At 40.4% G+C, this 25,957-nt stretch overlaps 1 protein-coding gene across 2 annotated transcripts in view; it reads right to left on the reverse strand.

The window, feature by feature from the left end:
* The window catches only part of IARS1 (isoleucyl-tRNA synthetase 1), a 75,560-nt gene that overhangs the window by 9,946 nt on the left and 39,657 nt on the right, over positions 1 to 25,957 (reverse strand). For both annotated transcript variants that reach the window (XM_012472202.3, XM_012472201.3), the window contains exons 21-31: positions 25,164 to 25,255; positions 23,645 to 23,722; positions 22,559 to 22,680; positions 21,985 to 22,087; positions 21,653 to 21,736; positions 19,203 to 19,377; positions 16,883 to 16,995; positions 14,475 to 14,570; positions 13,427 to 13,603; positions 12,257 to 12,362; positions 1,404 to 1,529 (exon numbers count right to left, since the gene is read on the reverse strand). In XM_012472202.3, coding sequence (XP_012327625.3) covers positions 1,404 to 1,529; positions 12,257 to 12,362; positions 13,427 to 13,603; positions 14,475 to 14,570; positions 16,883 to 16,995; positions 19,203 to 19,377; positions 21,653 to 21,736; positions 21,985 to 22,087; positions 22,559 to 22,680; positions 23,645 to 23,722; positions 25,164 to 25,255 — 1,272 coding nt within the window. The remainder of the gene's footprint in view (positions 1 to 1,403; positions 1,530 to 12,256; positions 12,363 to 13,426; positions 13,604 to 14,474; positions 14,571 to 16,882; positions 16,996 to 19,202; positions 19,378 to 21,652; positions 21,737 to 21,984; positions 22,088 to 22,558; positions 22,681 to 23,644; positions 23,723 to 25,163; positions 25,256 to 25,957) is intronic.

Here is a 25,957-nt window from a genome sequence, read left to right on the forward strand (position 1 = left end):
TCAGATTTGTAAAGTGAGTATTAATTTTCTGAGGCTATCATAATAAAGTCCCACAAACAGGGGGTGTGGGGGGGTGGGAGGAACCAGGGAATAAAAATAAAAGAAATTTACTATCTCAGAGTTCTGGAGGTCAGAAGTCTGAAATCAAAGTGTGGTCAGATGTGCTCCCTCAGAAACCTGTAGGCAAATCTTTTTTTGCCTCTTTCTAGCTTCTGGAGGCTCCTGACAATCTTTGCTGTTTCTTGGCTTGTAGCTGTGTATAACTCCAATCTCTGCCTTTGTCACCACAGGACATTTTCTCTGTGTGTCTCTATGTCTTCACATGGCCACCTTCTTATAAGGACAACAGTCATCCTAGATTAGGGCCCACGCTACTCCAATATGACCTCACCCTAACGAATTATATCTGCAATAATCCTATTTTCAAAGGCCACATTCAGAGGTACAAGGGGTTACAACATATCTTTTTTGTCAGAGGTCACAATTCAATATGTAACAGTGGGAAAATGCACCTATAATTTTTTTTTTTTTTGGTGTTTTTTCTCCTTTGTTTCTTTTTCTTTTCTTTTTTATTGCATTTTAGGTTTGGGGTATATGTGAAGAACATGCAAGATTGTGGCATAGGTGCACACGTGGCAGTGTGATTTGCTGCCTTTCTCCCCATCACCTATATCTGGCATTTCTCCCCATGCTATCTCTCCCCAACTCCCCACACCCCGCTGTCCCTCCCCTATACATCTATATTTCGTTAAAATATTTTTCAGGTTTGCTTTATTGAGAATCCAAAGATTCTGGATTTTAGTGAGATCCAGGCATTATGTTTAATAAAGTTAAAACTCACAGTTGGGCATGGTGGCTCGCACCTGGAATCTTAGCACTTTGGGATGCCAAAGCAGGGAGACTGCTTAAGGCCCTGGGTTCAAGACCAGACTTGGCAATATAGTGTGACTTGGTCTCTCTAAAAAAAATATTAAATAAAATTAGCCATGCATGGTGGTGGATGCTGGTAGTCTAAGTTACTTGGGAGGTCAAGGCAGGAGGATTACTTGAGCCCAGGAGGTTGAGGCTGCAGTGAGCTATGATTGCATTGCTGTCCTGCAGCATGGGTGACAGAGTGACATCCTGTCTCAAAAACAAAAACAACCTCACCAGGGAGGACTCTGAAGCCTGAAGTCCACCAGCTGGTAAACAGGTGAGAGGGGAGGATTAGAGCTATTAAGTCCAGGCTTTTCAGTCACATCACACTGTGAGGAGGCATGAACAGATACTGCAGGCAGGCACTGCTGAAGAGCTGGGCCCTGACTCAAGATTAGGAAAAATGCAAAAGGTATATAGTACAACTGAAAGCAAATTAAGACCCTCACCTCAAGTCAAAACACAGGCTCCTCTCACTTTCCACATACCTGTTTCATTATGGAAGACAGCCAGGTCTGCATTTTTCACACCAAAAACGCTACTGACAACACTCTTCAGTTTTAAAAGGTCCAACCTATTATCACCTTTTGGATTTTCCAGAAGCAATACTCCACCTAAAAAGTCACAACAATAACACATCAGACAAGTAAAACTAAAAAGACAATGTTAGATTAGGAGGAAAAAGGACACAAAGGGGTTAATGCCCTAATTTTTTTCCTTTTCCCCCAAATATATACTATATATATCTATATCTATATATCTGTATCTATCTGCACACTTGGTATGTGTTTTGGCAATCCTTGGTCGATATGGTCCAGGCATAGAACTTGACCAGGCAATCTGTTCTTGTCTTTTTCTAGGTACAAATCTTTGTATTTATGATTCTCATTTTTCATTTTGTGCCCATTGTAAATCCCCATGGCTCAGGTTGGTTAAAAATACTATCTGGCCCCTGATGTCGATTTATTCTGCACCTTAGATTCATGTACAGATATTAACTTTATTAATATGTTTGGACATTTTGAGTTAATTGTAGAGCCAAATGCATGTAGAGAGATACCATGGGGCCCTTTGCCCAGTTTCCCCCAATGGTGACATTTTACAAAACTACAGTATATAACACAAACAGCATACTGACATTGATGCAATCCACCAATCCTATTCAGATCACCTCAGTTTTACTTTTACTCATTGGGGCATGTGTACATGTGGGTATGTTTAGTTCTATGCAATTTTATCAATCGTATAAAATCCTGTACCCATCACCATCATTAAGATACAGAGCAGTTCCGCAGCCACAAGAATCCTTGTGTTGCCTTTTATTTTTATTTATTTATTTTTTTTGAGATGGAGTTTCGCTCTTGTTATCCAGGCTGGAGTGCAATGGCGCGATCTCGGCTCACCGCAACCTCCGCCTCCTGGGTTCAGGCAATTCTCCTGCCTCAGCCTCCCTAGTAGCTGGGATTACAGGCACGTGCCACCATGCCCAGCTAATTTTTTGTATTTTTAGTAGAGACAGGGTTTCACCATGTTGACCAGGATGGTCTCGATCTCTTGATCTTGTGATCCACCCGCCTCAGCCTCCCAAAGTGCTGGGATTACAGGCTTGAGCCACCGCGCCCAGCCTTGTGTTGCCTTTTAATATCCACGCCCAATTCCCTTCCAGGCCCATTCCCTCCTTAACCCCTGGCAAATAACAGTCTCCATTTCTATAATTTTATCATTTAAAACACGTTATGGGCGGGGTGCGGTGGCTCACGCCTATAATCCCAGCACTTTGGGAGGCCGAGGCGGGTGGACCACGAGGTCAAGAGATCGAGACCATCCTGGTCAACATGGTGAAACCCTGTCTCTACTAAAAATACAAAAATTAGCTGGGCATGGTGGCGCGTGCCTGTAATCCCAGCTACTCAAGAGGCTGAGGCAGGAGAATTGTCTGAACCCAGGAGGCGGAGGTTGCGGTGAGCCGAGATCGCGCCATTGCACTCTAGCCTGGGTAACAAGAGCGCAACTCTGTCTCAAAAAAAAAAAAAAAAAAAAAAAAAAAAAAAAAAATGTTACATAAATGCAATCATAAAGTATGGAATGTTTTGGGACTTTTTTCAATTGGCATCAATTTTTTTTCTTTTTGAGATGGAGTTTAGCTCTGTCACCCAGGCTGGAGTGTGGTAGCTCGATCTCGGCTCACTGCAACCTCTGCCTCCGTGATTCAAGCGATTCTTGTGTCTCAGCCTCCCAAGTAGCTGGGATTACAGACACCCACCAACACACCTGGCTAATTTTTGCATTTTTTCAATAGAGATAGGGTTTCACCATTGTTGGCCAGGCTGATCTCAAACTTCTGACCTCAGCTGGCACCAATTTCTACAGATTAAAGTAAGTTGCTGTGCTAATTGATAGTCGTTCCTTTTTATTATTACTGTGTTATGGGCTATGATATGGCTGTACCAGTTTGTTTAACCATTTATCTGCTGAAGAACATCTGGGTTGTCTACATTTTGGGGCTAATATGAATACAAGTACTATATACATTCATGTGGCAGTGAGCATAAGTTTTCAGTTCTCTGGGATAAACAGCGCAACTGTTGAGTCATTTAGAAAGCACATAGTTTCCTGACAATGCCAAACTATCTTCCAGATTGGCCACACTGTTCTATATTCCCACCAGCAATGTATGAGAGGCAGCATTTGGTGCTCTCACTACTTTTAATTTTAGTCATTCTGAGGTGTCTAGTAAGACTGCAATGTGATTTCAATTTGAATTTTCCTAATGGCTAATGACATTAAATATTGTCATGTACATTTCTATCATTTATATATTCCCTTTGGTAAATGTCTGTTCATATCTCTACCCTATTTTCTAACTTGATCTTTTTTCGGTGTTGAGATTTAAGAGATCTTTATATATTCTAGATATGTCCTTTGTCAAATATATTGTTTATCAAGATTTTCTCCCAGTCTGTAGCCTGTTTTTCATCCTTTTACAGGATGTTCAGAGCAAAACCTAAATTTTCATTTAGTTCCACATATCACTTCCCTTTTATGGTCAGTGCTTTTGTGTCAAGGCTTTAAAACTCTTTGTTTAATGTTGAAATGAAAAATCTTAAGACTTTTCCAAAAATACTAGTGTGTTTTATATTATAGTACCTGGTATGTGGATACAGTTTTTGAATGAAAGCTATGAAGTCTGCTTGTCTGTGTGTTTGTATATGCCTGTGCGTGTAGTCACATGTATGTGTTATTTTTCTACTTCCAGATGGTACTGTCAAAAATTAATTCATGAAATATTTCCATTTAATTGGTTTAAAGAAAAATAAGCACTTAACATAAATTAAGTATTCTCTCAGCAATATAGAAACTAACAGAAATGATTTTCAAGTTCATGTGACTTGGGTAAGAATATATAATGTAGATATACAACTTTTAAATCCTACCAAGGTTTACTATCAAGTAAGTTTGTTACCTCCACTAGATGTTTAAGAACAAATGTGCACATGGACGGCAGTATCCATTACTTTATGTTTACTGAGCACAGCAATAAAATAAAAAACTTCATCTATTTATCTTTTTAGGATTCTTGTTTTTGTAAAGACTGCTGAACATACACATGCTGTAAAAGTGGCTAACAGAGAAATCACTTGACAGCTAGCTTTGTTTTGTGTTATGTGTACTCAAAAATAACTCCCCATTGGTAATTTACATCCTTGGGGTTTTGCTAATTTAGATGACTATTCATTGGATATGTAGATATTATCCAAATAAGAGAAAATACTGAAGAATTAATAGCCGAACATAAATTATACTATTAGGAAGCATATGTTTCTACTAATTTGATTCATAGATTTGCCAATCTATAGAATGCTGATGTGACAGCTCAAACTAGAGAAAGAGAAATGACTCTATATGTGAGGAAAAGATACGGTTTTGGTAAGGTGAACCTATTATGTATGAAGGATGTGTTCATTAAGAGAAAAAGATTAATTTTTGTCCTAAAGCAGAATGACTTGTTTCACAATAAGAGGAAGGAAGAATTTAATCCAAAACAGAATGTATGTAAGAAAGCTGTAGTAGGTTTGTGGAAGAGGAATCTTGGAAAATGAATTTAATGAATTTATAAGTTATCAAAATAATGAGTCTTAATATCAAAAGTCTTTGATATTTTTTACTAACTTCCCAAAACCAAACTCTAAATTTAAGTCTTCTGTCCTCGAGCTAACTTTGGGAGCTTCCAGAGGGCCCCTGAAATATCTCAAAACAATTTTCTTTCATCATGAAGAGAAACAATAAATAAGTTACACTTATTTGACTATGTTAGATCTGCATGGGAAGCACTGTCAAATAAGAAATGATGCTTAACCTTCTTTGAGTTATATTTGTACAGATGTATTACTATTAATGTGTTCCAGAAACTGTGTTAAATTCCTCGAAATCTGATAGGTCTAATGTCATCTGTCACAATTCTAGTTACCTTAAAATGCTGTACACCACAGAAATAACTCAACTTCCTTGTGAATTGCAACATTATTATAATGAACTCTCATCAGATATTTAACCATGGCCACTTAAAATCTTGTCATCCACAGATTATTGTTTTACTCTGATACTTTCCTGAAAGTTATTGTAAGCAACTATGAATCTGAAGTGTTTCATCTTTGAGGAGATGCAATGGAAAGGACTCTGACAAGTACAGGTTTATGTTAAGATCATACCACTTGACTGGGTAAGAATTCCCAGAACTCTAGTGAAGTAATTAATTCATAATGCTGTCACAATGGCAATGACATTTCAACCTGAGTTTTGGAGGGGACACTCAAACCACAGCAGGATAGTAGAGACATTTTTACTGTATTGAATCTTCCAATACATAAACACGTCTCTTTACTTACTTAGATTTTGCCTGATTTTTTTCATCACTTTTTGTAGTTTTTGGTATACAAGTCCTAACATATTTTATTAGGTTTTCATTTTTTTCGGAGACAAGGTCTCACTCTGTGGCCCAGGCTAGAGTACAGTAGCATGATCATGGCTCACTGCCACCTCTATCTCCCAGGCTCAAGTGATCGTCCCACCTCAGCCTCCCAAGCAGCTGAGACTAAAGGTAACCACCACCACACTTGGCTAGTTTTTTATTTCTTGTAGAGATGGGGTCTCACTTTGTTGCCCAGGCTAGTCTTGAACTCCTGGGTTAAAGTAATTCTCCCACCTAAGCCTTCTAAAGTACTGGGATTACAAGCATGAACCACCACACCTGGCCTGGCATCTTTTTTTAAGTGACTGTAAATGAAACCATATTTTAAATTTCACTGTCTACTTGTTCACTGCTAGTATAGATTGCTAGTATGAAATAAAAATCATTTTTGTATGTTTATCTTATAACATGTGACTCTAAGTTCTTTTTCTTTTTTATAAGCAGTATCATTTATATTCAATTACTTTGGAAACCCAATTAATGCTTGGACCCAAAAGGTACTGAAAAAGGCCAAACATTTAAAAATAACAGATTTAAAGATGATTTGTAGTTTTCCCTCATAATATGAATGTTTTCAGCAGGACAGTAAATTGCAAAACATATCAAATCATATTAAGGCAGAGGACCAAGCTGTGGCTGCATTTAAAGCTATTTCTAGGAAAATAATCTTGGCATTGGGAGCTCTTCTTCCCAGGTATCTGGTCAACTGACCCAGGAATGGGCAGTCCTGGAGTTGGCAGATGGGAGAATAGGCCCTACCTCTCTTATCATCATGCTGCTGGCCCTCTGTGACTAGAATACTGGCCTTGTTTACATTACTGATGCACACTCGGTGACTATCTAACTGATTCCTTCTACAGGGCCACCTGAGACAGCCAGGATGTTGGCAGTGATGGACCAGCTCAATGCCATACAACATCACTGAAGTTGCACAGGATTTCAAGGAACTATGTACTGTCTGAGACATCATCACAGGTCTAAATGAACACACAATCACCATGGGAGCAGCTGGCATGGGAAGACCAATATGGTGATCCCAGGTTGCATCTGTTTCAAGAAAACAAAAAAAAAATAAGCTCACATTGACTGTAAAACTTTTTTTTTTTTTTTTTTTTTGAGACAAGAGTTTCATTCTTGTTGCTAGAGTACAGTGGTGCAATCTTGGCTCACTGCAACCTCTGCCTCCTAGGTTCAAGTGATTCTCCTGCCTCAGCCACCCAAGTAGCTGTGACTGCAGGTGCCCGCCCCTATGCCTAATTTTTCATATTTGTTAGTAGATGGGGTTTCACCATGCAGGCCAAGCTAGGCTGGTCTCAAACTCCTGACCTCAAGTGATCTGCCTGCCTCCACTCCCAGAGTGCTGGGATTACAGGCATGAGTCACTGTGCCTGGCCTATTTATTTGGGTGTCTGTATGTAGATTCTTTATGATTTCCCATGGGGCAGCTTTATTCCTTTATCTGTAGGCCTTTTATTTCCTTTTCTTGCCTTGGTCTATTGGCTAGAACTTCCAGTACAATGTCGAATATGAGTTGTGATTGCCTTGTTCCTGATTTTAAGTAGAAAGAATTCAGGCTTTCCCCATTAGGTATAATGGTAGCTATAGGATTTCTGTAAAATGCTGATTTATCCAGTCTACAAAGGTCTCCTCTCTTCCTATTTTTGTGAGGATTTTCATCATGAATGGGTGTTGAATTTCATCAAATGCTTTTTCTGAATCAACTTCTGTAGTCATGTAATCTTTTAGTCTGATAAAACGAGAATTACATTGATTTTTAAATATTGAATCAGCCTTGCATCCCTGGAATAAATCCCACTTGGTGATGATGCATAATTCGTTGTACATATAGCTCAATTCTACTTAATAATTTATTGGTAAGAATTTTACATTTATATTCACAAGGAATATCTGTTTTTTCTTTTTTGTTTTTGAGATGGAGTCTCGCTGTTGTTGACCTAAGCTGGAGTGGAATGGCATGATCTCGGGCTCACTGCAACCTCCCGCTCCTGGGTTCCAGCAATTCTCCTGCCTCAGCTTCCTGAGTAGCTGAGATTACAGGCACTCCCCAACCCACACCCTGCTAATTTTTGTATTTTTAGTACAGATGAGGTTTCACCATGTTGGTCAGGCTGGTCTTGAACTCCTGACCTCAGGTGATCCACCTGCCTCAGCCTCCCAAAGTGCTGGGATCACAAGGTGAGCCATGGTGCTTGACCTATCATTTTCTTAATACTATCTTTATCTGGTTTTGATACTGGGGTAATAACCACATAAAATGAATAACATGTTCCTTCCTCTTATATTTTCTGGATGAATCTGTGTAGAACTGGTGTTAATTCTGGTAAGAATTCTCCAGTGAAACTGGGTGTGGAGATTAGTTTAGAGATTTAAAATTATGAATTCACTCTCCTTAATAATTATAGGGCCATTAAAATGATCTATTTCATATTGTGTGAGTTGTAGTAGTTTGTGCGCTTTAGAAATAGGGTTCATTTCAGGCCAGGCACAGTGGCTCACACCTATAATCCCAGCACTTTGGGAGGCCAAGAATGGCAGATCACTTGAGGCCAGGAGTCTGAGACTAGGTTGGCCAACAGGGTGAAACCCCATCTCTACAAAAAATACAAAAATTAACCAGGTATGGTGTCGCACACCTGTGATTCCAGCTACTTGGGAGGCTGATGTACGAGAATTGCTTGAACCCAGGAGGTGGAGGTTGTAGTGAGCCGAGATTGCACCACTCTGCACGCCAGCCTGGGAGACAAAGCGAGACTCTGTCAAAAAAAAAAAAAAAAATTCGGTCACTTCAAGTTGTCTGACTTAGATATGGAGATTTATTCATAGTATTTGAGTATCTTTTTGATTTCTGCAGTCTGTATTGATAATTCCTTTTATTCCTGACATGCAACTGTGTCTTCTTTCTCTTTATTAGTCTCACTACAGATTAATTTTGACGAATTTTTTGGTAAGAACCAGGTTTTTGTATCATTAATTTTCTCTCGTTTTCCTATTTTCAATTGCACTGATTTCTTCTCTTATTTTTATTTCTTTCCTTCTTACTTTGCATTTATTTTTTCCTATCCGATTTCTTGAGTTTAGACCTTATTATGATTTAAAACCATCTTTCTTTCAGTTTTTAGTGCAACAGAGATTTCCCTCTCAGGACTGCTTTAGCCACATGCCACATAGTTTGATGCCTTATTTTCCTTTTCACTCAGTTCTGTGTTTTTTTCCTTTTGAGACTTCTTCCCTAATCACGGATAATTTAAAAGATGTTGTTTATTTCTGAGAGTGTGGAGATTTTCCTTTTATTTTTCTACTACTAATTAATTGTTTGATTCTACTGTGATCAGACAGCACACTCTGATTTCAATTCTACTAATTGGTGGAGGTTTGTTTTATGGCCCAGGTTATAATGTATCTAAGTTCTGTGAGAGCTTGAAAATAATTTATATTCTGCTATTTTCGGGTGAGGTATTCTAAGTGGTCTATCAATTACTGAAAAAGGTATGTTGAAGTCTCCAACTATAGTTGTGGATTTGTCTATTTCTTCTGTAATGTCTGTATCTTTTTATTTCACGTATTTTGTAGCTCTTTTGTTAGATGCATATAAGTTTAGGATCACTCTGTCTTCTTTGTGTATTGACATGTCTATCATTACTTAATGTCCCTGGTTATTTTCTCTGTTCTGAAGTCTGTTTCATCTAATACAAACATGACCAGTCCTGCTTCTTTTCATTAATGTTTGCATAGTATATATTTTTCTAACCTTTTACTTTCAACTCACCAGTATTATTATATTTGAAGTTTCTTACAGACAGCATATATTGGGCTAATGTGTTTTTAATAACTCTGTTCATCTTTTGTTTGTTCTTTTTTATTTGTTTTTAAACAGAGTCTCTCACTCCATCACCCAGGCTGGAGTGCAATATTGCCTCATCACAACCTCCACCTCCTAGGTTCAAGTGATTCTCCTCCCTGAGCCTCCCAAGTAGCTGGGTCTACAGGCACCTGCCACCATGCCTGGCTAATCTTTTTATTTTTAGTAGAGGTGGGTTTTCATCATGTTGGCCAGGCTCATCTCAAACTGCTGACCTCAGGTGATCTGCCCATCTTGGCCTCCCAAACTGGTGGGATTATAGGCGTGAGCCACTGTACCTGGCATACTTGTTCTGATTGTTTCCTCTCCTAGCTTCTTGTGGGTTACTGATACAGTTTGGATGTCTGTCCTCTCCAAATCAATGTTGAAAAGTGGCGCTTAGTAGGAGGTATTTGGGTCACTGGGGCAGATCCCTCATGAATGGCTTGGTAGCCTTGTTGCAGTAATGAGCTCTCACTCTGTTTATTCATGCGATAGCTGGTTGCTTAAAAGAGCCTGCCTTCTATCTTGCTCCCTCTCTCATCATGTGATACACTTGCTCCCACTTCACCTTCTGTGAAGAAGAGTAAAAGCTTCTTGAGGCCCCCACCAGAAGCAGATGCTGGTGCCGTGCTTCTTGTACAGCCTGCAGAGCTGTGAGCCAAATAAACTTTTTTTCTTTAGAAACTATCCAGCCTCAGATATTCCTTTATAGTAGCAATGAAAAATGGACTACCACAGTTAAACATATTTTAGAATTCCATTTTTTATTTTTCTAGGGTTTTATATGTATCCTGTGGTATATAGTCTTTTCTTACTGATAACTCCAAGTAGTACCTAATATAAACATAACTTCCTAAGGTTCATTGGTGTCAGTATTTTACCAGTTTGTGATAAATGTAGAAACCTGGTCTCCTTTGTAACTGTCTTAACTATTACTTGTTCATTAAGTCCTTACTTAATATTGCTGGTAGGTTCTTGGAAACTGTGACTTTAAGCAGAATGACATACTATGTAATAAACCAACTTTACCACAGGAGTTAAGTTTCCATGGCACACAGTACATCCTTTCACTTAAAATTGCAGGACCCAAGAACCCACTGATGATGTTGAAGCCTCAGTGTACATAGACAGAGAACCACATCAAACAATGATACAGTGCTTGTTGCACCCATGAGAGGACTGAAAGTCTATTGAATTACCCTCTATTTTGATTTCTCATTTTTCCTTCCTGGTGTGTCTGGATTCCCCCTTTTATTATTTGCTTTCTGTGTTAGAACTTCCTGCAGCTACTCTTTTAGGACTGGTCCGCTGGCAACAAATTCTTAAAATTTTCTTTCATTTGAGAATGTCCTGATTTTCCCATCAACCTGAAGGATATGTCTGATTGATACAGAATTCTTGGTAGACAATACTTATCTTTCAGCACTTGAAAAATGCCGCCTTTTCATTTTCTGGCCTCTGTAGTTCCTAATGATAAATCCAGTATCATGTGAATTGTTCTTCCCCTCTAAATTAGGTGTTATATCTCTTTCACTGCATATAAGACATTTTTTTTGTCTTTGGTTTTCAGAAGTTTGATTATGATATATGTTGATGTGGATTCTTTTGGGTTTATCCTGTTTGGGTTTCATGCATACCTTTACTGACACTGCAGAGGAGGTGCTGGTAGTATGTGGCCTCACTGCTGCCATGCATTTGTGAATGGGAGGGATGCCTTGTTACTGCCCAAAGGGGATAGAAATTCAGGTCTCCCATGTGGCCTCCACTGATACCACTGGGCAGAGGGGCTCGTTACTGTCCCACTAGGATGACCCAGCTCCCTACTTGGTCTTCTCTGATACCCCTGTGACAGGGGAGAGGTCTTTGGCTTGTCAATGGTGAACTCCAGGCTTACTTGGCCTTTGCTGGTATGGGTGGTGGTGGGACCATAGTTTTTCTATGGTGTCTGGTTACAGTACAGCAGTTATTGTCTAAAAATATCTCGGATCACTGTGACCTCCGCCTCCCAGGTTCAAGCAATTCTCATGCCTCAGCCTCCTGGGTAGCTGAAATTACAGGTGCCCAGCACCACATCTGGTTAATTATTGTATTTTTAGTAGAGACGGGGTTTTACCATGTTGGTCAGGCTGGTCTCGAACTCCTGACCTTAAGTAATTTACCTGCCTCGGCCTCCCAAAATGCTGGGATTACAGGCGTGAGCCACCGTACTGGGCCTTTTTTTTTTTTTTTTTTAAATTGAGGCAGGGTCTTATCATGTTGGCCAGTGTAGTCTTGAACTCTTGGCCTCAATTAATCCTCTGACCTCGGCTTCCAAAAGTGGTAGGATTAAAGGCATGAGCCACTGCATCTCACCTAGTGAATTCATTTTGATGACAATTAAGAGGAAAAAGTTATCTATTAAATAATGCTTCCAATTCCCTTAAAAACATCCATAAATTTTTTTGGTTGTTTTTTCACATCCACAGGTTTAACTAAAAAACAGTCATACAAATCATAGAATTTACTCTTACCTTGTTCACTGCCATTTGCACAAATATTAAGATTGACATATGCACAAGCAGGACCAGGAAGGGAAGATCCTCTGGTAAGTGTAATTTCCAGTTCAGAACCCTTCAACTGAGCACATGAGAATATATGGCTGAGTAACTGCGGCACCTGACTGCAATGTGCCACACCATCATATAACACAGTGACTTCTCAGTAACAACAAAGGCTGTATAAAACTTAGAACATATTCAATCTCATTTCTCAAGAGTCAAAAGCTATAATTTATATCCCATTTTTCTTCTCCTTTTATTCTGGTCTCTTAAAAATATATGCTCACTTAAAGAAAAGTAAAAAAATTACACAATAGGCAAAACAGAAAATGAAACTACACTACAACTCGCCTCACTGAAAAGAGAAACAGCCATGGTCAGCCCCTTCTCGTCTTGCCCTACTTGTCCCATAGAAATAATGAGACAGGAGAAAATAATTAAATAAGTGACTGAGATGTATTTTAAATGATCTACTTCTTTTTTTTTGAGACAGGGTCTTGCTCTGTCGCCCAGGCAGTGATGTGATCTTGGCTCACTGCAAACCCCACCTCCCATGTTCAAAGGATTCTCCTGCCTCAGCCTGCCAAGTAGCTCCAATTACAGGCATGAGCCACTGTGCCTGGCCTAAATGATCTACTTGTAAGTCATAAGCCAATATCTTCCATACCTTAATATCAGACTTTCATAAGTCTATCTAAAATTCCTAGATATAACAACAGAAAATGCTATTGTGATTTTTCTTTTTTGGTACTGTAATTTTAGGGAGAACCCACTACCAGAAGAGTTAAATGTTTTTCAAGACAATTGCTGTTTACTTTTAATGATAATTACCAGAATCCACACACTGACTTTGCCAGTTTTAGAAAAACAGGCCCGCATAGCCATTTTATTTCTGGGCAAATCTCATCTACTCTCCTGGCTACCTTCCTCAAGAGAGCTGTTGTGAGAACAGTTCTGCCTTCTATCCCCCCTCCACCTTTCCTCAGCTTCTACTCTCTAGCTCTACCCACTACTGTCCAGAGCAATACTTCAAGACTGAGTGCTGTGCCAATCTCTACTGGGGGACAGAATATCAACACGTGAGTACATAAGGTAAAACCTAATCTGAAACCTTTTAGCAGTTCAGTGGAACTCAGCACTTACCTGTGTTTTTTCTTGAATAAGGATTTTATCTGATGGAGGAACTGGATATGGTTTCAAGGGAGCCTTTATGGTGGCAAATATGAACTCTGTGTGGCTTTCAATAATGTTATTCAGGTATCTTCCTTCAGACTTTGCGTTGTAATACACTGTGATTTCATCAGTTGGAACTAGATGGCACTGAAAGCACACACAGAAAATTTTAAAAGGAAAATACATTCTATTAATCAGAACTTAAAGAAGGTACTGTTGAATTAAGGGTACGGATCCCATGCTGAATCATCACAGAAGGGCAGTCACCCGTCCCTCCCTGCTGGGTGATCTGTGAGACTAACTGCACTGCAGTACAGGATTACCTTCGTGTCCTTTCCCCCACTCTTTGGGGATAGGGCATGTTTCTTTTCCTGACACAATCATTGCCTCATGAATGTTGAAACCAAGAAATAACTCAGAACCCACTTAACAAAGTTCTGAACTGATTGAGAGGTCACAAGCACCCTCTTATCTGCTGGAACAGCCTCCTCAGACCCTGAACCGCCTGGGAAGCAAGACGTGTGGCAGCTGTCACTGCCCTCTGCAGGGCAAGAAATTCCTGATTCTCTCACTGGCAGGGGTTTCATAGCCCCTCGGCTCTCCAGGATGAGCTCTGTGTGTATTCCTCAGTTCTCTAATGAGGAAAAACTACCCCACTCTATCCAGACCCAGGAACCTCCCCTAAGCTAGAAGCCTGTCTATGCTGACTGCAGCTCTGCCCTTCTGCAAAGACACTATCATCTCTGATTACCTTCTGCCCCAGTCACAGGGGCTATATCACAGAAGCTCAATGGAGCTAAAAAGGATGGGAAAAAGCATAGATTGGCTGAAAGCTACAGCTTGGGAGTGAACATGTCGGGAGGGGAAGAGGAGTGACTTTCCTGCAGAATACAATCTAAACAGACTGTAGATCAGTGACTGTCATGCACTGATCACTACGGTTGATATTACCTGCCTCTCCTATCTTCCCCCAACAACCAAAATAAAACAGTAGCTCATTCTTAACTGACAAACTAACCTTTTTGCGAAGTTTCTGTATGCGATTGATGACTTCCCGAGCCATTCCTTCATCCACCATTGACTGGTCAGGAGTGACATCTAAGAGGACCAAAGCCTGTGGGAATGAACAGTGCACACCACACCATGACAATCAAATAAGGAGAAACACTTCTTCCCAACTCAGCAAAATGCCATTTAAAACTTAATCTGGAGACTCTTTAATGCAGCACTATTTGTTCACGCAAATGAGCAAAAGCAATAAAATTAATCTAGTTTATTATTCAGGTACTTCTTCATAACCAGCCAGTCCTCTATCTCTGGAGAAAGGTGTGCAGCTTTTTGTGTCTTCTTTTTTTGTAGGGTGCTGCTCATAGGAAATGCCCTGAAACCACCTCGAGTCCCTCACATGACTCTGCTTTTCGGTCATCTAAGAAGTAATATCAACTCTTCTAACAAATAAGATCAATAATCATGAAGCCCTTGGAGCAGCACAGCTTTTCAGGCCACAACAGGTGGATCAAAGGCCTCACAGCAGTCAACTCCAAGTGACTTTCTTATACCATGACCCCTGTGATCTTTAGGTTTGTCAGAATGACAAAAGACTAATTCTACAATGAATCACTTAATTTAAACTGCCATATTTTTGCTAAGGTTAATGTTTCTATCTCATCTATTCTGAAGGTTGTTGATTATAATGCAGCAATATTACACCATCACTTCTGTTACACAGCACATTGCAGAGTAGAATACACTTTACAAAACTTGAAATTAGGTATCATCTCATTTACCTTTGAGCAAAAAGAGAAGTTAAGAAATGACTCATGCATGCCACATCCACTCTAGTCCATGGATTCTGACTTGGGGCCAAAAAAAAAAAAAAAAAAAGAAATGACTCATGGCTGGGTGCAATGGCCGATGCTTGTAATCTCAGCACTTTGGGAGGCCAAGGCGGGTGGGTCACAAGGTCAGAAGTTCAAGACCATCCTGGCCAAGATGGTGAAACCCCATCTATACCAAAAATACAAAAATTAGCCAGCCACAGCGGTAGGTACCTGTAATCCCAGCTACTTGAAAGGCTGAGGCAGGATAATTCCTTGAACCCAGGTGGCAGAGGTTGCAGTGAGCCAAAATTGTGCCATTGCACTCCAGCCTGGGTGTTAAGTGAGACTCCGTCTCAAAAAAAAAAAAAAAAGAAATGACTCACTTCACAAAGGCATCAGAGGTAATGAAGTGGGTAAGATCAAAACTCCAGTCAGTGCAGGGCCACCAAGCCCACTACAACATCTAAGCCATGTCAAGAAACTCAGTAGCATCAACACCTTTGTTAAGTGTGAACAACTTTTCAGGTTCCTAACATTTGTTGTAACGAGGAAGAACTGCCCACTGTCAAGTGTTTACAAAGCTCCTCCCTGCCTGCCCTTGCATTCTTCCCCAGCTTCGATACCTCAACTCCTTGCCACTGTCTGCCCATGGGGAGTTCTGTATACATCTAACTTAAGAGCCTGGATAAAGGACTGAGGAAGTCGACCTTCTTTCATGGAGGTGCTGCTCTACCTTCCTCTGCAAATGGTATGCTAAGCACAGATATCCCTAAAACCACACACGAGATCTTACAACTATGCCGACTGGGGATGTCTGGTCAAGATTGCAAAGAGTTAGTCTCTCCTCCATCATGGCAAAAAATACTGACACCAGAATCAAAAACAGCCTGTACAGTCTCTTCAGTGAGTGTTCCCTGACCACTTTCACCTTTACACCAATTTTTGGATAGGAGCCCTGTGTGTAATTATTTCTACCAGATAACTTACCAGGTAGAATACTAAGCAATGGCTTAATTTCATGTGTCCTTGACTAACACATTCCTTGAAGAGTTCCATTTTTTTTTTGAGATGGAGTCTTGCTCTGTTGCCCAGGCTAGAGTGCAGTGGTGCAATTTCGGCTCACTGCAACCTCTACCTCCCAGGTTCAAGTGATTCTCCTGCCTTAGCCTCCCATGTAGCGGGGACTACAGGCACATGTCACCACACCTGGCTAATTTTTTGTATTTTTAGTACAGACTGGGTTTCGCCATCTTAACCAGACTGGTCTCGATCTCCTGACCTTGTTATCTGCCTGCCTCAGCCTCCCAAAGTGCTGAAGTATGGGTGTGAGCCACCGCGCCCAGCATGAAGGGTTCATTTTTGTGCAACCTCACACTTGAGACAATTACATGTAGAAATCACAAGATACTTATGCATTCATTAAACAAATGTATATGTTAAAGGCATAAAGATATATTAGTTTAACAAAGCCAATCTAAACCAAGTAACTGGTTTATTTTACCCTGAGACAAACTGTCAACATTATCAGAAAAGGCATAGGCAAATGCTTTCTCCTCTTATGCTCTCATCTCTTGGTAAAGAAATGTTTTAGGAAACAGAAAAATACCTGAGCATCTGAGTGTGCTTCAAACTGCGCAGTCCCACCTGTGGCCTGATCAAAGGTGTACATGAGGCGGATGTCTTCATCATGCAATTCATGGCCTTCCACAACAATGGTCCCTATGGAGAAGCACATACTCTGTTAATCAGCTTCTCTTCTTCTTCAAGCTACGCCACTACCCATGTATTATGCCCCTTCTTCATGAAAATTTCACAATAGCAAAGCCACAGAGGTTTCAAGAGAACATTTCCCTCTGACTCATGTCATGGTTGTAGCCAAGACATGACAAACTTTCTTTGGACTACACTACACTACCTTGAAGACAGGTAAGTCATCACCAATACCTAGTTTAATATAAACTCTCAGGTCCACAGACACGACAAGACTAAGGGAAGGCACCTAGAGGCAACAAATGCTCACCATAAACACAGAGCAGCAGGATGTAATGAAGAAAACACAGTCTTTAGAGAGAAAGTGAACTTAGGTCCACTATTAGCTGGTTGCATGACATGCTGAGCAAGGTGTCGTGAGGATAAAACCAGACAGGCAGTGTGTGGTACTGAGCATCATGCCTGCTCAGGGGAGGCAGAAATGTGCACAGCTGCTGACAATACTCCCGGTGACAGGGAGACCCACTGTTGTCATTGATAATGACGTTTTTGGGCTCTGAGCACTAGGGTGCTATGTTTACGTTTACTTTGTCACTGTGTTCCAAAAAACGATTTTGTTTTCATCAGTGCAGAACAGTTTACTCAGAAACTAAAATTTAGAAACTAGGTTTTCAATTTCAAATAAGGTTGATTTTAGGAAATTTTGATGCTGTGGCTATCTGGTGAAACTATTTAGATTTGTGACTTGAAGGTTTGTAATACTTTCCTATTCCAATATTTTGAGTTGATCAGTAATTAGTAATAACTTGAGTTTTAGCTGCTAATATCTTATGTTTTTATTAATTCTATCTAAATATTTCAGGAATCTTAGGGACATTTCCCCCAATTTCCTTAGCCACTCATCTGATTTATGAATCCTTAAATCTCTCTTCTCATGACATCTCCCAGCTTATGATTTTCAACTTCAGAGGAAGCCCTAATACTAAATAGTTTGTGCCACAGGACAGCTAAAGGATGTCAGACAGCCACACTCAAACCATGTACGATTCTAATCATAGCAGAGCTGCAACTTTTTGGGCACCCTGAAATGCTCTGTAGAGGGGTGGCGAGATAGCAGGGCTAATTTCCCTTTCCTAATCCCATCATTTGGTTAGGTACCCCGATACATGTTTTAATACTACCCTATATTTTCCCTTTATAGCATTTATCAAAACCATAATTATTTTCCCAAATCTTTAATGTCAGCAAGCACCATGAGAGTAAGGACAAAAATTATCCTATGCTGCAGGGATCCTCCCACCTCAGCCTCTCAGTAACTGGGATAGCAGGTGCATATGACCACACCCAACTAACTGTCGTAATATGCGCCTGTAGTGATCTCAAGTGATCTGCCCACCTGGGCCTCCCAAAGTGCTGGGATTACAGGTGTGAGGAACTGTACCCAGCTATTTTCTTTCTAAATTATAAAAATTATTTATGGCCAGGCACAGTGGCTCACCCTGTAATCCCAGCACTTTTGGAGGCCGAGGCGGGAGGATCAAGAGATCAAGAGTTCAAGACCAGCCTGGCCAACATAGTGAAACCCTGACTACTAAAAATTACAAATAAATAAATAAATAAAATGGCTGGGCAAGGTGGCGGGTGCCTGTAATCCCAGCTACTTGGGAAGCTGAGGTTGCAGTGAGCTGAGATCATGCCACTCATTCCAGCCCTGGCAACAGTGTAAGACTCCATCTCAAGAAAAAAAAAAAATAATAATAACAATAAACATTTTTATGAACAGGAAAAAAAGTTTTATTTAAGAAAAGGATGGCCAGGTGTGGTGGCTCATACCTGTAATCCCAGAACTTTGGGAGGCTAAGGCGGTGTATCACCTAAGGTCAGGAGTTCGAGACCAGCCTGGCAAAAATGGCAAAATCCCGTTTCTACTAAAAATACAAAAATTAGCCAGGCGTGGTGGCGCGAGCCTGTAATCCCAGTTACTCAAGAGGATGAGGCAGGAAAATCGCTTGAACCTGGGAGGCAGAGGTTGCAGTGAGCTGAGATTATGCAACTGTACTCCAGGCTGAGTGACAGAGTGAGATTCCGTCTCAAAAAAAAAAAAAAGAAAAAGAAAAGAGAAGGATGTGATATTAAAGTCAAACAGTAACCTAAATACAAAATATCCCTCAGCCTGAGGACATGAATGGTGCGCCCTTGTCTGTGTAGACACCTACCAGTCTTCTGGAACTGCTCCAGCTCCTCACTGCTCAGCTGCTTGATGGACGTCATCACTGCCTTAAAGGCTCCCTTCAGACGCTTCCCCAGGACCATGTGATCTGGTTCTGCCCTTAGCCGAATGCCATATTTGTTTTTATCTGTAGACAGCGTAACTTTTCGAACATTCAATTCCTACAGTTAGTGCACAAGAGGAAACAAAAATGAAAAATGAAAACATATGTTCACCCAAAAACATGTTCACACAAAAACATATCCACAGCAACATTATTTCCATCAGCCAGAAAGTAAGAACAGCTCAAATGTCCATCAACAGTGAATGTATAAAATAATACTGCAGACACGTGCAATGAAAAATTTAGCATTATGAAGGACTGAAGCACTCATACATGCTACAACATAAATTAATGTAAAACATTATGCTAGCTGAAATATGCCAGACATAAAAATTACAAATTGTACAATTCCACTAATATGAAATGTTCAGAGAAGGTAAACCCAGAGATAGCAAATAGGTTCGTGGATGCTGGGAAGTGGTCAGGTATTGAGGTGAAAATGGTGTGTGAATGCTAATGAATACTGGGTTTCTTTCTGGGATGATGAAAATGTTCTAAAACTGTGGTGATGGTTCTGTTGTACAATTCTATAAATATGCTTAAAAACCAATGACTTGTATGCTAAGAAAAAATGTTTCTTATGAAGGTCTATCAAGACAGTTGAGCATAACAGAAAAAGGACTCCAGAACCAGAAATATAAACTTCATCCCTCAGAGGTAACCTTTGTGTAAGCAATTTCAGAGTACCACAAGGTTAACCATCAACAAAGCAGAAGAATCAGTTAAAAGAACACTTCATGCTTCAGTCATGCTACTGAGGATTACTGATGCAGCAGGGATGGTGATGGCACAGTAGATGGGAAAATGAGATCTCATGAGAATGATAGTTTGAAGCAAATAATATGGAATGTTTAGTTTTGCCATTGTATTTAGCTACATTAATTAATCTCATTTTAAGTGACTGAAGTAATTTAAAATGTTTTCAGCTGGGCACGGTGGTGCACACCTGTAATCCTAGCACTTCAGGAGGCCAAGGTGGGAGGATTGTTTGAGCTCAGGAGTTAAAGACTGGACCGGGTAACATGGTCAAACCCCATCTGTACAAAAGCTTGTACTACTATGCCTAATCTTAGCTATCTGGGAGACAGGTGGGAGGATTGCCCGAGCCCAGGAGACAGAGGCTGTAGTAAGCCAAGATTGTATCACTGCACTCCAGCCTGGGTGACAGAACAAGACCCTGTCTCAAGAAAAACAAAAAAATTTTTTATTTTATGCATAACCACAGGCACTAATTACAGAATTTACAGTCTAATTTTCAGTTTCTGATATTTCTCTGGAATTCTCAAGCAACTGAAAACCAAATATAGAAATTAATCTTTTCTACAATAATGATTTTAAATATTACCAGTGAAAAGAGTAAACAATGAAATTTTAAAAAATATTTATTTTCTAGCATCACAAAGAAGATGAGGTAAAACATATTTGTTTTTAAAAAATCATGGAATAAAGAGGTTTAGAAAGCCAACTGACACCATAAACTTTGACCCCAAAACTCCACTTCTGGTATGTACCCAATATCCGTACAGTGATATATGCATATATGTACATACATAGCTTTTGTTTGTAATCAGAAACCTAAATTTCAAACAACAGGAGAGTAATTATATAAATTATGAAGAAGTCAGGAAGTGAGACTCCAGGAGAGAAGGAGTTGAAAGAGGCTCACTACGCTAGTGCCTTGACTATTTATAACCAATGCGAGGGCACTTGTCACTTGTATAATTTGGAGAAACAAAGTTTCTTTGGTAGTTATCAAAAAGTACTTCAGAAGGCCAGGCGAAGTGGGGCTCATGCCTGTAATCCCAGCACTTTGGGAGGCCAAGGCGAGCAAATCACTTGAGATCAGGAGTTTTAAGACCAGACTGGCCAACATGGTTAAACTCCACCTCTACTAAAAATACAAATGTTAGCCGGGTGCGGTGGCAGTGCCTGTAGTCCCAGATACTCAGGAGGCTGAGGCAGGAGAATCGCTTGGACTTGGGAGGTGGAGGTTGTGGTAATGCACCACTGCACTCTAGCCTGGGTGACAGAATGAGACTCTGTCACAAAAAAAAAAAAAAGAAAAGTACTTCAACACAGAAGAGACGCAAATGAAGATGAGAGGTGATAGGTAAAAAAATTCATTGATCTTGAAATATTTTAAAAATAATTATATCAAATTTGTGCTGATTCCAAGCACAGTGTAAAATACGATGGATTGTTAAATTTTTTATGAATATACTAATAAAAATATATTATATAGTCAATATGTACTTTACTGAAGATTATTCATCAAAATAATGTTCTCAAGGGAGGTCTATTTGTACCTAAAACAGACAAATCATCCATCTTACCTCAATGACATACTTCTCCAAAGACTTGATATCTTTAAGAGCTTCTGGATCTTGATGGATAACCACAATTTCTTTCAAAGGATACTAGGAGGAAAAGGGAGGGGAAAGGTCACTTAGCAGTCAGTCCTCTAAACGGCAGAAAAATGAATATTAAATGTTTATTTGAACCTCAAGCTCTAGACTAGTCAGGCTGGACTAGTACTAAGTCATTCACACCCTCACTGCAGAAAATAAAAAAAGGCCATTGCTGGAAGCTCTATATATTAAGAAAACATTCCAAAGACTTAATTATTTAGGTCGGTGCCACGTAAAATAGAAGTAAAATTTCAAACCTTTATGGGAATAGTTTTGCGGTCTCTGATCACTCGTCCAAGTTCAATCACAGACTGCATCCGAGATATTGCACTCTCTATTTTCTTATCAATTAATTCTTCTCTGAGTGGTAGAGGTACAAATATGAAAGAGATTAGATTTAAAAGGAAAATTCAAGACATTAGGCATGCTTATGTGAGGAAGAGGGTCAGGGTACAGAAGTGTGGCCAGGCCCTCCTGATGAGGCACTGGGGGAAGGGCAGTGCAGTGCCTGCCTGGGGGACAAACAGAGAAGGAGGCAGCACCCTGAGCCTGCCTCAGCACCCGGCACCTCCCCAACGGGCCCCCATGGGGCATGACCACACCCCACATGCTGCAGCTCTACAACGGGGTTCCATACCAAGCATCCCTGCTACCATGTACCAATGTGGGCCCCATCATGCAGCCTGAGGAGGGGTTCATGTCAGCTGGGGGCTAGGGTGGGAGGCGGGGCACAGAGGGAGCTGGAACAGTGAAATGCCTCCTCTCCCCCACATGTTCGAGCAACTCTCCCCTCCTTGGCACAGGTGAGACTTATTTCTATTTGATTCCTACCGAACACGGGGCAGCATGAGGTAGTGGATGCTGAGTGTGTCCTTGTCTTGAACAGAAACAGGGTCAATCAGCACCTTTAGATTCTGGTACATCAATTCAGTGAGAAAAGGCGTGTAGGGAGCCTGTATGAAGACACAGGACGTCATGTCAGTCATATGCAGTCATCAACAACTGACCTCATTTATACTGAGAAACAACTAAACATGTTAGCGACACAGTAATATGCACTGAAATGGGCATGAGGTTACAAAACATGCCCTATGAATGAGAAATGGCCTCACAGCCCTGAAGCATAGCTGTAGGACTGTAGCCAGAAAAACCCAAAGCATCTCTACAATTCTGAAGGATGTCTAAAACAGAAACAGGAGCACCTAATGGTATATCAGCCAAGTCAATATGCATAGAGGACTGACTGTTCCAAACCTCAGAAACCTCATCTGTAAACTGGGGAAAACACCCCCTGCTACACGGGATGAAGGTGATGAGATCAGGCATGGAGAGGATAAGGCAAGGACCTTGTACAAAGCAGATTTTCCTTCAGTTAAGGAATAAATAGGAGCCTTATAATATACGGAGTAGCAGAAACAGGATAAAAAGCAAGTTGGAGCCTTTCTACTTTATTATTATTTAACTAATATTTGAACTGATAGGAACATATATCAGTTCCTATCAAAAATGCTAAGTCATTTTTGACTCAATGCTAAGTCAAAGTATTTTTTATGATATATTTGCTAGGACAGGTATTAGCTAAAGAACTTCCCCATTATTTGCAATTATGCCAATTCACATTAAGATGAGGTATGTCTTACTTTGCACTGTAGATCCTCCTTCCCAAGCCAAGGGCCCTGACTACACTATACTACCAGAGACTGGAAGAAAAAATCCAGTATTTCTTAGTCCTTACTTAACATGTATAAGCTAATAAGATTTCTGAAAAGAAACTACTGCTATAAGCTGTTATAAAACATCTATTTCTGCTTTTGGTGGAATAATAGAGAATAGATATAAAAGGAGGATGCTGCAGCCAAGTGGGTACCGAAGGCAGCACACAGGCCAAAGGGTACTAGAGAGAAGCAACCATCTTACCATAAGTCTGCAAAGAGAAAGCAGAACACTAAACAAGGTTTCTAGGGCCACGACACAATCTTCCATCCCATTTTCACCCTAATGAATAAAAAGGAAATATAAACTTTAAACTGCTAAAATAAGTGTTTATCATAAAAAAAAAAGTTGATTAAAAAGAGGCAACCCTTAAACAGCATGCAGTATGCAGACAGGACATGAGGCAGAGTGAGAAGAAAGGGCCACCACCACAGGCTGTCTAGGGTGGCCCTGCAAGGCAGTGCAGGAAGCCTGGCCAGGATGTGCAGCTGCTGTCCCACTATCCCCACCTGAGGCCAGCCGGTAGGAAAGTGAAGCCTGACTGTAGGACCAAACGGCTGAGGGCAGAATGGATCTACCCACAACTGATAAAAACAGCTGCTAACTGAAAACTTAAAGTACCTTTATATAAAATATTTTATGTTAAAAAACATATACTGTGTATTAAAAAAAACCAATTCATTGTAGGAAAAACAAAGATAATGAAAAAATTTCAACCATGAATAAGTTATCCAGAGATAACTACTGTAAACATCTTAGCATATGTCCTGGATATGTGTGTGTGAGATACACCTACACAAAAATGAAATTATAGTTGTGTGGCAGGGTTTTATTATTAATGCATTTTAAGCCATGACTGGTTGCGTGCGGCGGCTCACGCCTGTAATATCAATGCTTTGAGAGGCTGAGGTAGGTGGATCACCTAAAGTCAGGAATTCAAGGCCAGCCCAGCCAACATGGTGAAACCTGTCTCTATTAAAAATACAAAAATTAGCTGGGTGTGGTGGCACACACTTGTAATCTCAGCTCCTCAGGGGACTGAGGCAGGAGAATCACTTGAACCCGGGAAGTAGAGGTTGCAGTGAGTTGAGATCCTGCCATTGCACTCCAGCCTGGGTGACAAGAGTAAAACTCTGACTCAAAAAAAAAAAAAAAGGACATGACTAATGGGTGGTGGGAGCCTTTACTCGGCCTACGGTAAAGAGACTTCGCTCTCCCTGTTATGTATCATTGTTATTTATGTACCTTGCTTAAGTCCTGAGACCAAAACCTATGCTCTGCTCATCCTAAACCTCCAACAGCTACACAAGAGTTCTGTCCACAGCCAAATAACCGACTCCCTTGTGGTAAATGAAAGGCGGTATCGCTCTTAATATTAAAGCCATACCTGCCAGTATTTTCATAAAATATTTGCATGATTTTATTTCGAATGTTAAGAAGTCTGTCTGCTCAGTTTAGTCCTGTTTGTGCCCTGACATTCTCCCTCCAATATACGTACTAATTGTGTTGTGAAAAAAAATGTAAAATGACTTTTAGAACTTACAGATCCCTATGCCACAAATGACAAATATAGTTAAAATGCAATGTAAGAGGAGAAGAAAAACATAGCTTCAAAAACTGAGAGCATCTGAAAATGTTCCTTTCCCTTTGGGCTATTCTCATATTTCTTCTACTCTCAAACTTCATGTGCTTTTTGCTTTTCTCAACAGCAGTCTGCACTTACCTTTAATCTTCTGCGGTTCATTCTAACATACCAATTGGTGAGAGTATCTACAAACTTGACAAGGCGAGGCACCACAGTGTAAAGCCTATAAGCTAAAAGCAAGACAAGTCAATCAGGCAGCGAGTGAGTACCAGGCACCTGGGGTGGGGAGAGGGCTGGATACAGCAAAGAACGGGCCGCCTCTTCTATCCAAGGGCCTCCACTTACTAAGAACCAAAATGAAGCAATCATGTAACGACCATTTGTTGAGGATGTGTTACATGGCAGTCAAGGTATTTCGAGATGCACACAAAAAACCATCCTATGAGCCACATGAGAATTCCCACTGGTCAGTGAAAAAAGCCAAAAACTCCAATATGTGTGGATCAAAGTCCAAGGCTGCCCACTACACAAGTGTAGGAAATACCGTTTACAGGGAGTTGTGCAATTTGACAGCATAAACAATGCCCACCTCCTTTCTATTGTAGTACATTGTACTGCAACTAAAAGACATACAAAAAGCTCAAATCAGATGCTAAAAGGCACAGCATAGGCCAGTGATTCTCAAACAAAAGCAATTTTGCCCTGCAAGGAACATGTGTCAATGTTTTAAGAAACAGTTTGCTTGCCACAACTTGGCGGGTAGCATGGTGCTGCTGGAATCTAATGGGTAGACCCCGGAGATGGTGCTCAACATCTTATAATGCACAGCACAGCCCCACCACAAAGGATGATCTGGCCCAAACTGTCCATAGTGCTGCAGTTGAGAAACTGGCATAGGATATGAATAAAATATAACTTGCTTTCTAAGTATT

The sequence above is a fragment of the Aotus nancymaae genome, unplaced genomic scaffold (assembly GCF_030222135.1).
Source record: "Aotus nancymaae isolate 86718 unplaced genomic scaffold, 86718_ANA_hifiasm-v0.15.2.pri h1tg000041l, whole genome shotgun sequence".
Lineage (NCBI taxonomy): Eukaryota > Metazoa > Chordata > Mammalia > Primates > Aotidae > Aotus > Aotus nancymaae.